Source organism: Mustela lutreola, chromosome 2, assembly GCF_030435805.1.
Source record: "Mustela lutreola isolate mMusLut2 chromosome 2, mMusLut2.pri, whole genome shotgun sequence".
Classification (NCBI taxonomy): Eukaryota; Metazoa; Chordata; class Mammalia; order Carnivora; family Mustelidae; genus Mustela; species Mustela lutreola.
Window position 1 is genome coordinate 2,118,688 of NC_081291.1, and position 13,317 is coordinate 2,132,004.

General features: G+C 61.9%; 1 protein-coding gene across 16 annotated transcripts; it reads left to right on the forward strand.

Annotated features, from left to right (window-relative positions):
- Positions 1-1,613: 1,613 nt before the first annotated feature.
- TLE6 (TLE family member 6, subcortical maternal complex member) lies at positions 1,614-12,003 on the forward strand. Of its 16 annotated transcripts, XM_059159402.1 has the most exons (19): positions 1,654-1,743; positions 2,015-2,133; positions 2,337-2,429; positions 2,954-3,012; positions 3,362-3,407; positions 4,433-4,474; positions 7,824-7,886; positions 7,973-8,228; positions 8,319-8,347; positions 8,798-8,858; positions 8,957-9,072; positions 9,168-9,205; positions 9,772-10,024; positions 10,119-10,369; positions 10,623-10,764; positions 10,994-11,062; positions 11,154-11,304; positions 11,534-11,610; positions 11,759-12,003. In XM_059159402.1, the coding sequence occupies exons 2-19, from the start codon at positions 2,065-2,067 to the stop codon at positions 11,861-11,863; spliced, it is 1,920 nt and encodes a 639-aa protein (XP_059015385.1). In that variant the 5' UTR covers positions 1,654-1,743; positions 2,015-2,064; the 3' UTR covers positions 11,864-12,003. The 16 variants fall into 16 exon arrangements, 15 of the variants coding, with proteins under 15 accessions (XP_059015388.1, XP_059015394.1, XP_059015392.1 ...); XM_059159405.1 differs by lacking the exon at positions 2,015-2,133 and having other exon boundaries at positions 1,614-1,743; XM_059159401.1 differs by lacking the exon at positions 1,654-1,743 and having other exon boundaries at positions 1,956-2,133.
- Positions 12,004-13,317: the final 1,314 nt, after the last annotated feature.

Here is a 13,317-nt window from a genome sequence, read left to right on the forward strand (position 1 = left end):
CCCGTGGGGATGGTCATCCCCAGCCCCTGAGCAAATGACATGCGGACACTGAGCCCAAGGACCTGAGTTTTTAATTCTGTTTCCTTTTCATTTGTTTTAATTTAAATAGCCACAGGTACCCAGCGGATACTGGGTGAGGCCGCCGTGGATAAGCTGGTGTACCCAGCAACCACGGGAGGAAGAGAGCCAAGTGCACAGAGGGAGGCAATTAGCAGACCATCTCATAAATAAAATACGCTTCAATTAAGGGCCAGTGGAGGGATCGTGGGTGAAAACCTTTCTTTCTTTCTTTCTTTTTTTTTTTTTTTTTTTGTGGCTCACACACGGCAGCCCTCACTTTGCCCTGGATAGACCGGCGGCAAAACCCCAGTTGTGTGTTTACATGATAACCTCCAGGGACTGCATCCCAAGACCTGAACCGGCCATGTGCACCTCCCCAGACAAAGCACAGAAGAGGGGCAAGCAGAGCATCTTCTTCCTCCTGTGGCTCTCACCGCAGTCTCCCTCCCCAGGTGAATTCTGAACACAGCAGGACTTACAGCTACTAAGATTACAACAAGATTAGGGCTACCTCAAACCATGTTTGGAGAAAAATTAAATAAGGGAGAGGCAGGGTAGTGGAATTTCATTTTTAAAAGGGATGTGGGGAGGCCTTCAGAAGTGGTGACCTCTGAGCCGGGGGAACAAGCCAGTGGCTGTCAGGGGGAGACTATTCCTGGTAGAGGAGGGAATGGTTAGTGCAAAGGCCCTGCGGTGGGCAGGTAGGCATTGCCAGCGGGGGCAGAGCACAAGTCTAGAATGCCAGGACACCCTCCCACAACCCCAGCCCCTTCTCTTTCTATAGTCCCCAGGCCTGGAATACCCACCGCCCCTTCCTACCCTGGCCTTGAGCCTGGACGAACTGTGCCAGTTTCAAGGCCTCTGCAGTCTCTGCGTTTGGTTCTCAGATCCTGGGCTTGGGGGACAGCTGGGAGAATCCATGGACAGAAATCCAGAGCCCCAGGCTTGTTGCCGATGAAAGGGAGATGCTAAGTTTTCCCCACTACAGAGGCTTGAAGCTTCCTTTGAGCTGCGTTACTAATATTGAGGAAAACGTTGTCAGCCCCTGTGGAAGCACCAGAATGAGGGCTAAGGTTTCTGCCCAGAGGCGCAGCCCCACCCCTAGCCCTAAGCGGCTCCCTCCCGCAACGTTAAAAAACGGTCCAGCTTTTCACTACCCAATGCAACTACACGCCGCCCAGCCACTTCCCAGGTTGCACCCTCTGACCCCAAGCCCCAAGACCTTCTCCATATCCTCGCCTCAGTCTGGACCCCAAAGTGCCTTTGGCTCTGCACGCTGCTCTTCCCCACAGCGGTACCGCGAGGGTTAAGCGCGGGCGCCGGGCGCCCTGATTGACAGCCCGGCCGGCGGCTGGGGAGAGCCGCCAATCAGCGAAAGCGCCCGCGGCCCACGTGGGTAAGCGGCCTCGCGATTGGCCGGTGCCTGCAGCGGCCGCCCGCGGTGTCCGAGCCCACGTGCAGCTGCTGCTCTTTCATTGATCGTCCTCGTGGTGCAGGTGGCGGCGGGGCGGGGCGGGGCCGGGGCGGGCGGGGGCGGGGCCGGGGCTGGCCGGGGCGGGGCCCGACGGGTCAAAGGGTCCCCGGGAGGAGGGGGAGGTGTGGAGGGGCGTTCGTTCTGGGCCTGAACTCCGTTGACCCTTCGCGGTTTCCTCCTCGCTGTCCTGGGCCTCCATCCTAAGGGAGGTGAGTAGGCAGGAGGGTCTCCTGGAGGACCCCAGCGTCCCCCCAGGCGGGGGAGGAGGCTGGAAGGCCGTGGAGGGGAGAAGCGAAGCAAAGCAGGGGCTTAGCGCAGGAGTGACGGGTGGAGAGAGGTCTCTTTCCTCCTGTCTGGAAATTCCAACTAAGTCACCTGGCCAACTCCTACTCATCCTTCAAAACCCTCCCCAATGAGAAGTTGTCTCAAAACCAAGGTTGAGTTTTGGCGTCCTAACCTGCGGTCCCCCAGCGGTGACAGTTCCTGGCAGGGAGTGTGAGTCTTGTCACCGTCTCCCTCCGCATCACAGAATGACTTCCCTGGAGCCCACTACTAGCTGGGGCAGCCAGAGGCACCAGAGTTTGACAAAGGAACAGAGGGTATATAGGGCACCCAGTGGGGTGCTAGAAGTCAGGGAGGGGGTGGGGATCCGGGACTGGGTCCTGGGGGGGGTGCTGGGGGAGATTGGGGGGTGGGGGGATTGGAGGGGTGGGGTGGGGGGCGTGGGGGGGGTGGGATTGATTCTGTCCCTGGCTGCCCAGACTTCTGCTCTCAGGACGTGCGTGTCTCCTTGTTATTTTAGAGTCCTTGGGCCCCCTGCCTGAAAATGACCTCTTGGGGCCATCCTAGCTCCCAGAAGCACCCTCCAGGGATGATGGGGCCCCCAGGAACTCTGGTGAGGCGGTCATTAACTCCTGTGGTGGGGGGTAGGAGCCTGGAAGCTGGGCTCAAACCTCGCTCTCCTGCTGATGGAGGGACGCAGGCAGGTGGCCAGGCCTTTTGGCTGCAGGGCTCTAACCCACCACACCTACTCACAGGTGCCAGGGCACTTTCTTTTTAAATTAAACCTGCCTCTCATCACCCAGGTGTTAAAACACATGACCACATTGTTCCTGCTAGTATTTTGCAAGCAGAAGCCCCTCTCCTGCCCAGATGACCCTTTTCAATAGTTGGGGCCCAGCCGGGCCAGCTTCTTTCTCTCAAGGGCTCTCCAGAGAGTCCGGATTTGAGACTTGAGGCCAAGGGGCAAAACGGAGGCTACTCCTTGGGGACTTAAGTCCCTTCAGGTTTCAGGAGGTCCTAGCGCACCCCCTGGGGGGGGCTGGTTGGAGGTGTGGCCGGAGGGTGGGAGGAGGGAGGCGGGGGAGGGGTGGTTGCGGATCCGATGGACTCTCTGGGACTCTCTTGTCACCTTCCCAGGCTCCTTCTGAACTGAGCTGTCAGGCTGTCTTGGATCAGCTCCGGCAGGAGTTCCCCAGGTGAGGGCGACTCTTGGGGACTGGAGGTCCCCGTGTGGCCCAGGTTGGGAGGGAGAGCCTCCCCTCTGGTCCCTCAGGGTGGGGTGGGGGGTGGCCAGAAGCCCCTGGCCCGAAAGACAGAACTAGGAATGGGGGAGCCCAAAGCAAAAGGAAAGCCACCAGTACCCATCCTGGCCTTCATTTAAATTTCCGAGTTGTCCTTGTTTCGCGTGAATTTACTTGCACTGATTATATGTTTAAAAACACTGCACTTGCCTAATTGTGAAGGGGGTGCTGTCCGGGCTGGGCGGGGGCAGGGCTGGCTCCCAGGAGGCCTCCTGAGAGCTCTGCTGGGTTCTCTTCCCCGCAGGTTCCCCCCTCACCTGGCAGCGCAGGTGGAGAGCGTGAACTTGACGGTGAGCAGCCCCCAGACAGCCTGGAGGGGCTGCTTCCTCAGGCCTTGGGAGCAGGGTTTGGGGACACCCTTTCCTCGACTCGGTTCCACTTCCTCTGGGCACGCGAGGTCACCCACACAGTCCAGCTTCTTCAAGAGCCTTTTTCCTCTTGAGTGCTAACCTTGCTGCAAAAGTTAGAAATTCTGTATTTACAGGAAGCGTTTCTGTGCCTGACGGGCTCATCACAGAACCATAGGTAGCGGGGGTCCCTGCTCGGGAGGAGTGTAGGTGCCCATATGGGGCTGTCTTCTAGAACTTTCTGCAGTGATGAGAATGTTCTAGATCAACTATGCCCAAAAATATGGCACCGGCCGGCCCATGTGGCTACTGAGAACTTGCAGGGGACTAAATTTTTAACTCGATTAAATTTAAATAGCCACACTTGACTAGGGGCCAGCCCCATAGACAGGGCACCGCTAGGGGGAAGAGAGAGACAAGTAAGTGGAGAAAAGATTCACAAAATGTAACCACTGTGACGAAGACAGAAGATGGGGAGATGGACAGGAGTCTAGGAAGGGCTTCCTGGAGGAGGTGATATGGACAGGGAGATAGGGAAGGTGAGGAGGTTCTCTGAGAGAGCTAGGAAGGGAGGGTATTCCAGGCTGAGGGCACAGCCTGTGCAAAGGCCCTGGGGCAGGACTGGGCCTGGGTGTGTTGGAGAGATGAGCAAGGAGGCCCCTGTGGCTGGAGCAGAGGAAGGAGGGGAGAGCAGGGAGAGGACAGGGCAGGGGTGCAGGCCCTGGTGGTTATGGGGAGCCTTTGGACTTCACATTGAGAATTGAATTGAAACGAAGGGTCTCTCTGATTAGCTTTCACTGTGTGGTAGGGGATATTCCAGCTGATGAGCGTAGTGACCAGAGAGGGCGAGTGGCTTGCCCAGGGTCACACAGTTGGGGAGAAGCATGCCCGGCATGCGACTCCTTCCCCTTGGCCCCATCGCGCCCCCGCCCCCAGCCCCCGGTGCCATCTCTGCTGTTCCCTTGCAGCTCCAGAAGATCCGGCAGGGCCTCCAGGAGCATTACAAGCAGGTAAGTGGGTCTCCAGGACCCAAGGAAGGATACGGCTCCCCTTCCTTGAAAGGCAGGGAAAAATCGGGCGAGAGGTCATGACCAGGCCTGGTTGTGGAGACCCTTGCAGGGACACTGGGGAGGCCTTTATACCCCTAAGGAAGTGGGAGCCCTGGAGGGCTGCGGGCCGAGAGGGGCAGGACCTGATCTGGGATGCCCCAGGGATCCCTGGATCGCCCGTCCCGTCCCCCCCAACCCCGGGAGTGTCTTCCTTCCTGGCCGGCTCCCAGCTCCCCCTGTGGCTCCGCTGAAGCCAGGGCCCTTTCCAGCACTTTTTCGCGCCCGTTGCTGCCACCGGGAGGGCCTGTCATGTGCCAGGCGCACCCGGATGACGGCCTTCCAGGCAACCGAGTGTTCTCGAGGGCGTCTCCCACGTGAGCGGGGTTGGTGGGGAGGCAGGTCTGCACGGGCCCGGGGAGGGGGGAGGCCGTCTCCCGGCACGGGGCGCCTTGCCCACGCTGAAGCCCGTCTTGCAGTCCTGCCTGTCCTCCTGCCACCTGGCCCCTTTCTCCTGGGTGCTGGCAGGACTCTCTGTCTGTGCCAGATGTGACTGGCGGAAGGCCAGGGCCGTGTCTGCAGCTCAGCAGGGCCCGGGGTGGGCAGCGCGGGGAGCCGGGAGAGACGGATCCAGAGTGAGGGGGGCCAGGAAGCCACCAGAACACGGTTATCCATTCAGCAGTCTCCTAGCCCTTCCCTCCTTGCCAAGTGCCGTTGTAGGCGCCAGGGAAACCGCGGAGAAGGACACGGGCAAACTTCTGCCCTTGGGGTGACAGGAGCTTGGTAAACAAAAGTGTCAGATGGTGAAGGCCAGACAAGGTGTGGGGATGGATTCTGGCAGCCCCGGGGGACACGGGGGAAGGGGTGGAAGTGCAGGCCCTGCCGAGAAGGTGACATCTGAGCAAACTCTTGAAGGATCACAGAGGACGTGCAGCTCCCTGGCCTGGGAGGCGCAGAATGGACAGAGGGCACAGCCTGTGCAACAGTCCTGGGGCACGACAGCACCTGCTGTGCTGGAGGGACAGAGAGGAGGCCCCTGTGGTGGGAACAGTGAGGAGGGGACAGGGCAGGTGCCCTGGCATCATGGGGGCCCTGGAGCAGACTTGGGCTTTTCCACCAGGGAGCTAGGAGTCCTGAGGGCTAGGGCTGGGGGGGGGAGGGGGAACCTGACTTGTGTTCCCCGGGCGCCCTCTGGAGGAGAGAGTCTGGGCAGGGCAGGAGAACAGGACCGTCTAGGTGAGGAGCTGGTGGTGAGAACAGAGGAGATTGGGGGCTCAGGGGTGTGCGGAGGGGCGGGTCTTGCCCCAGATAGCCGCTGTTCAACCCGGGGGCCTTGCTGGCCCCGGCCTCCCGCCGAGACTCCCCTCTGTCCTCTCCCCTCGGTGTCAGCTCCTTGTTTTCCCAGCCTCCCTGCCGTGCATTTAAAATCCCAGCAGCCTTCCGTGGCCCTGCCTGCTCTGCGCGCTCCCCGCTCCCCGGGGAGGGCCAGCCAGCCGGCAGGCAGGAGGGAGCAGCGCTTTTCATGCTGAGTGCGTTCAAGTGCTAGTAAATTGCGCATTAACGAGCCAGGGCGGGTCGGGGAAGGCTCCCCTGGGTCTGTGCTGCTGGGAGGCCCAGCTGGGGAACCCATCACCGGCTGCCCCAGGAGGCTGCCCCCCCAGCCGTGGGCTCAGAGTGGGGCGGGCAGGGGGGGGTGTGTGTCCCGCAGCCCGGCCCCTCTTCCCTCGCCATTCTGCCTGCCTGCCCAGGCTGCGGGAAACACGGCCTGGCCCCTGGTCCTCCTGACTTGGGGAAATTGGCTTTGCTACCGTGGGCCTCTGTTTTCTCCTCTGCAACATGGGAGTGCCAGGAGTTCCCGGCTGGGACCGGCCGCCGCTGGCGCTTGCTTCCTTCCTTCTTTCTTGTGAATTGTGAATCGGGATGTTCTCCCCAGGCCTGGGGAGATGGCCTTGGGTGGGACCACTCTGGGGAGCTTCCGGGGGTCCACCCCCGAGGGGCGTGCTTCCTTGAGGCCCAAGGGCGATGCTTGGGGCGGGTAGATCTCCGGTGGCCATGGGACACGTGTGTTATTTAAACTGAAGTTGACCTTCAAACCAGCACGTGTGGCGTGCTCCCCAGCCACGCAAAACCAGCAGCTACCGCGTTAGGCCTAGAACGTTCCGCGCTCACTAAGTAGAGCTGCGCACGCGTGTCCCCATACGGCTGCTCATCAGACCCAGAAGAAGCTTGGTCTCTCTGTTCTGGATTTCTGGGGACACTGGCCAGGAGGCTCCCACATCACCGACACTACCCTCCGCCCGGCCGCCTGGCACACGCTGGGCACCTGTGCTCTTGGCGCCTGTGTCGTCCATGTGGGCGGCCACTGGGCCGACGTGGCCGTTGAGCACTTGAGTGGGGCTGGAGACGCTGCATTTTTAACCGGATTTCTCTGTATATCCAATAACCATCTGTGTCTGGTCGCTGCCTCTCGAGGGAGGAGCGTGTCTTCTAAAGGCACAGGTCGATGCCTGCCGGTCAGGTTGGGGGGGAACTTAGAGCCCTCAAGCCCTTCGAGGCCCATGGAAACTCTTCACTTAGATTTGGAATTGCCACTAGTCACGTGCCTTGATTTTTAAGTATAAAATAAAGGGCTGTGACCCTCCCACGGGGTCCCCTATTGGCCTGCTACTGGCCCTCCTCCCCGAGAAGTGATCGCTGGTTTCTGAGTGTGCTCCCCACACTTAAGCAAGTTCAGACGTCCGCACACAGAGCAATACAGGTACCGACGACTTTGCTTCTCGAAGCTATTTTAAGCGAGGGGTGTTGAAGCTTTTGCTTGATTTCTTTCTTTTTAACAATTTTGTTTATTTATCTGAGAGACAGAACATGAGTGGGGGGAGGGGCAGAGGGAGCAGCAGGCCCCCCGCCGAGCAGGGAGCCAGACATGAGGCTCATCCCAGGACCCCAGGATCGTGACCTGAGCCGAAGGCAGAGGCTCCACCGACTGAGCCACCAGGCGCTCCAAGGCTTTAGTCTTCAAACCCCCTAAGAAAAGCAACTGGAGGGGAACCCAGATGGGACCCCGCTTTCTACCCCTTGAGGGTGATGGCCGGCCTTCAGGGTTCGGCTGGGGAGCTCTGAGTATGAAGAGCTAACTGGCTGTAGGCTCCGCATCATCGTGAATCCACCCCCAGAACCTTCAAGGCAGGCTGTGTGGTGTGTCCCCGGTTCACACACTGGGAGGCCGGCTTGCTGGCTTGCTGGTCGAGGAGCGCTCAGGCCTCGTAACAAAGGCTTAGATGGGATGTGTCCCCCCCTCCCCTTCCCCATCCAGATGGAGAGCTTCCTGTGGACAGTGGAGACCTGGAGCCAGGCCCTGGGCTTCCAGCCTGCGGAGGTGGGTGCCTGGGCCCTGGAGGAGGGAGGGACCGGCTCCGAGGCCCAGCCTCCCGTCCCCTGGCAACCTTGCACTTTGTGGGACAGGCCAGCCCCGAGGCTTCCCTGCATCCAGAGGCCGAGACCCCACAGCCCTCCGGGCTCCAGGGGCCACCCTTCGAAGACGTCCTGGCCGCGAGGTCCTCAGACTGGCTGCGGCAGCCCTCCAGAGCAGGCACCGGGCCCCCCATGCCGGACACGCAGTCCCCCTGGGACCCCGAGCCCCGGTTTTGGCAGGACGTTCTGACCGAGCAGCTCTGGCAGATCTTTACGGGGACCCACAAGAGGGACCAGCGCTGCAGAAGTGAGTCTCCTTGGGGGTGGGGGATGGGGGCGGCCTGGGAACAGCCTGGGGACAGCACCACTCAATCATGTTGTCCTACCCCACCCCCAGTCCCAGCGACAGAGCGGTTGCCAGGCCTGGTGAGTAACTGGTACCCCGAGGTGGGGATCCTCAGGTTGGGGTGTCCGGGTTCCTGCGAGGTCGTCCATGGCTTCCATCCTCCGTCCCGGGTGCCCTGAGAGGACTCAGGCCAGTGCCCAACGTGGGACTTGGGGCTGTTGGCAAGTCTTAAGAGTCTTATCTACACTGCCTGGGCCTTCCCAAGGTTTTCCAGGTCTAAGACTACTGAACTGGGGTGTCTGGGTGGCTCCGTGGGTTAAGCCTCTGCCTTCCGCTCAGGTCATGATCTCAGGGTCCTGGGATGGAGCCCCGCATCAGGCTCTCTGCTCAGTGGGGAGCCCACTTACCCCCTCTCCCTCTGCATGCCTCTGCCTGCTTGTGATCTCTGTCAAATAAATAAATAAAATCTTTAAAAAAAAAAGACTGAACTGAACTTGGTCTGAACCGATCGTCCCAATTCCCGTGGGCAGGAGAGCCAGGACGCAGGACCACAGGACTCAGGACTGGAACCACGGAGCGGAGATGCTTTGGGTAACCCCAGAGCCGTGAGGGGGCACGGGGGGGTGGGGGGGGCGGACCCTGCCCCCAGAAGCCCACACCTGCCACTCATCTGCCTTGTCTCCACCCAGTGCCCAGCCCACCCGAGCCCTCCCCCAGTTCCCCCGAGGGCTCCAGAGAAGAGAGCTCAGAGCCAGGCCTGCCAGGCCTGGACACTGACGGGACGCTCTCCCACCGCGTGGCCCAGGTGAGGTTCCTTCCCCAGCTGCCGCCTCCATGAAGGCTGAGAGGGCTGGGGCGGTGGGAGCTGACACGGCTCCGCATGATCCCGGTCCCACCCAGGCGCCTGCTGGGAGAGCCTACCGGTTCCTGAAGCCCATGTGAGTCTCTATGTTGTCCCTCCTGTCATGTACCTCGGTTCCTGGCAGAGGGGACGGGGAGAGTGTGTCTCCTCTCTACCCCGCCACCCTGCTACTGTCCTCGGTACCCAGAGCTGAGGGGGCTAGTTACAGCCAGGCCAGCATCACTGTCTCTCCCCACATGACTAGCTCTGGGTTCCAGGGATTTGAGGAGAGAACTCCCACAGAAAGAGGGTGTTGAGGGAGATCCAGACCATCCCAAGCATGTGGTTGGAGGCTGGCGGAGCCCCGGGGGATGAGAAGGCTTTCCTGGAGGGAAGGGGCATAATGGTTAGGGTCTTGACAGATGAGTAGGAGTTTGCTAGGACAGGGCATAGCATTCTTGGTGGAAGGCAATGATGTTTGGTTCTAGGAGAGGGAGAATCTTCGAAGGGGCTTCCCCTGGGGGACGTTGGTGTAGTTGGGAAGCCGAGCCTGAGTGAAAACCCCACTTCTGAAGAATGAAGCTCCTCAGGCTTGGTGGAGGGGCCCCTGCGGGCAAAGAGACTCACAGGCAGGCCGGTGACCCTGAGGCCTCCCCTCCCAAGATGCTGGGACCCTGAGGATTTCGAGGACACGTGGAAGAGACCAGATGCCTTGCCCTGGCAATCCCAGAAGGCAGCCATCCCGCGCAGAGCGGAGATGATGCGAACGCTAAAGCATGGGGAGCCGGTGCTCGCCACGGCCGTCAGCAGCTGCACACGACACGCGTTCACCTGCGGCCGTGGCGGTGTCAAAGTGTGGAGCCTGGTGGGCGGGGGGCTGGAGGACCGGCACCCCGAGAGCTACCTGCGTGTACAGGTAGGGGAGGGGCTGGCTCTGGGGCAGAGCTCGTGGGAGCCGGGAGAGCCCCGGCCACCGCAGAGGACGGTCACCTGCCCCCGTGCCGCCCCAGACCCCCCAGGCCTACCTGTGCACCTGCCTGCTGTCCCCGACCAGCACGACCCTGCTGACGGGCGGCCACAACCTGGCCGGCGTGAGTGTGTGGGACCTGACCGCGCCCTCCCTGCGTGTGAGCGGCGAGCTGCCCTGCGCAGGCCTCACCTGCCAGGCCCTGGCCTCCGGCCCCGAGGCCACCCTGGCCTTCGCGGGCTTCACCGATGGCACAGTCAGGGTCTGGGACTTGCGGGACCAGAGTATTGTCAGGTGAGGCCCAGGGGTGCATGGGCTCATCCCCAAAACCCCTTCCGACCCCCGGCCCCGAGCAGGGATGCAGCGGTCCAAAGGCTAAAAGCCCCTGACTTGCTTCGGTTTGCGTTTGAGAGAGTGGGAGGCCTGAGTTCCAATTGTGGCCGCCGCTTCCCCATCGGTCACCTGGGTGTGACTGGCTGGGTGGTGCTCCCGGGGCCCAGGCTCAGAGTCTCGGCCCTGCCCCCTTGCCGGTCCCCCTTCTGGCCAGGGACCTGCCGGGGCCCCCAAACGGAACCAAGAGCATTGCTGTCAAAGACCAGAACATCTGGACGGGGGGGCTGGACACCTGCCTGCGGTGCTGGGACCTGAGGACCCCCGGGGAGCCCCTGGAATACCAATTCGAGTCTCAGGTGTGTGGGCTGGGCTGGGCCTTGGGCTAGAGACGAGGTGGATGTTGGGAGGAGAGAGGTAGTGGGACCCCACGTCTGCTCGGTGCTGGCAGGAATGGGGCAGGAGGAATGTCCTCCCCCCCCAGGCCCCGATAACGCTAGATGTGTCTGTGCTCTGTACTGGGTGCCCGTAGCCCCATTTAGTCTCTGCGATACCCCTTAAGGCAGAGAGGACCAACCCACTTTACAGATGAGCAGACTGAGGCCCAGAGGTGTGAAGTTGCTCGTCAGGGCCAGGAAGCCAGGAAGCCGGCCGGAGGTCAGCCCCCAGGGCGGGCCCCTGTGCCCCTACCACCTCCCAGGCCCGGCCGGGACCTGACCGGCCTCTACCCTGCTTCCTGCCCCCCCAGATAATGAGCCTGTCCCCCAGTCCCCACGAAGACTGGGTGCTGGTGGGCACAGCCAGTGGCCAACAGTGGCTACAGCCCGCCCGAGGGGGCCAGAAGCACATGGTGGGCTGTAAGGACAGCACCATCCTGGGTCTCAAGTTTTCCCCATCCGGTGAGTGGCTGGGAGGGGGCGGGGGAGTCCCCTGTGGCCCCCAGCCTCCCTGGGGGCCTGCCTCACCCTCCCTAAGCCCCCCCTTGCCCTTCATCAGCAGAAACCACTCAGTGATGCTCTCCATGGGGGCGGGAGAGAGGTGGGGTCTCCCTCTGGGCCCCAGGTCCCCAGAGGCCCTGCCCACAGCGGCCAGGTTTCCCACGACCCGGTCCCCTCCTCCCCCTCCCAGGCCAGTGGTGGGTGAGCGTTGGGACGGATGACCTGGTCAGCATCTACGGCATGCCCGGGGGGATCGTGGTGTTCCAGGTACCACCGCGGGGCAGGGGGGCCGTGCTCAGCTCCGGGTGCTGGGTGCAGGGCTCCTGCGACGGACCAGGCTTGAGCTGCGGGGCCGAGGGTAGGGGCAGGGGTGGGTGAGCTCCCGTCAGCTCATCCTGGCCCTCCACCTTCCCAGGTGCCCGAGACCTCCTCCATCCTGTGCTGTGATGTGTCCCCCAACAACCGCCTGGTCGTCACGGGGTCGGAGGACCACGCCTCAGTGTACCAGATCACCTACTGAGGGGCCTGGCCCTGTCGTCCTGACTCAGGACCCTTTTTTTTTTTTTTTTTTTTTTTTTGGTCCTTTTCCCCCAACAAGGTGGAGGGGTGGCGGGGGCGGGTCTCTTCCCCACTGCACGGGTAGTAAAGCAATTGGAAGAAGCAGAGTGGGTCTGGGTGCGTCCTTCCCTGCCGCCCGCCCGTCCTGTAGCGGTTTGCAGCCCAGCCCGGAGCCCACGGGCACGGAGACTCTCCTCAAGCCGCGGACCCCTGTTGGGAGTGGGGGTGCACGTGCACCGATTTCCCTGTCCCACTTCCCAGAGAGGGGGTTTCCGATCCAGGGATGGGGTCCCCCCTTCCCAAGATATCCCAGTGCATCTCACCTGGGGGTGAACCCATCCCTCAGGGGGCACATGTGGCAACATCTGTGGACACTGGTCGTCATGACTTTAGGGGGTGCTGCTTGGTCCCCCAGTGCCTGGGACGGCCCCCGCCAGTGAGTGATGGGTCCTTGTTGGCAGTGCCCTGCGGGAGAGGGTTGCCGACAGCTTCTCCTCCAGCCTCTCCGCGCTGGGGGCTCTCACACCTTTGCTTACCTGTCCCTCCAGGAGAGGCGTCCCAGAAGGTGCCCACCACTCTGCTTTCCTTACCCAGAGAACTACCCTCTCCCCAGAGTGTCTCCAAACCTCCACCCGGGTGCGACTTGTTTGCCCTGGGGTCCCCACCATCTCCCATCTCCGTCCGGGAGGTTCCCAGCAGCATCCTGGCTTGACACCCAGCCCCTCCACGGCGGCCCAGGCTCATGGGAGCTTCCAGAATAGAGTATATGGCTCTGCCCTGCGCCCTGCCCCCCGCCCCACCCCCACTAGCCACCCCCCCACCCCTCTCTGCCGCTGCTGGCTCCTGGCCTCCTGCTGATGCTGACCGTGCCCCCTGGCTGGCCACGTCCTGTAGGCTGCTTCAGCCTGGGCTGGAGGCTTCTTTCCAGGAGGAGGAGTACTCGGCCCGCCTGGTTTCCACCCGGCCGCACTCATCTCCAAACCTTTGCACATGCCGCTCCCTGTTCCTACACAGACCTGCATGACCCCCACAAATGGCCGTTCTCCGGGTCAGCTCTCACTTACCATCCCCTCCTCTGGGACCGTGGGCTTCACTCAGACCCTGAGGGTGGGCCTGGAATCATCCGGGGGTCTCCAAGGCAAGCACCCCAAGAGCCATGTGGTCCCCTATGTTCTGCAGCCCCTTGTACGTGTGCAGCATCTTGGGAGGACTCTGTCCAGAGAGCGGCCGGTAAGAGACCCAGGCAGCTCTCTCTGGGGCCAGAGCCCCGAGTGCCCGTGTGACTTCCTCTCCCTGTGACACTGGACCCCCAAGCTGTATGTCATGACGGCAGGAAGTCCACCATCCTGGAGCCCTGGGTGTCTACTGGGAGCCGAGCCCTACCAGCCCGGGGACAAGAGTGAGTGATCAGGGTCC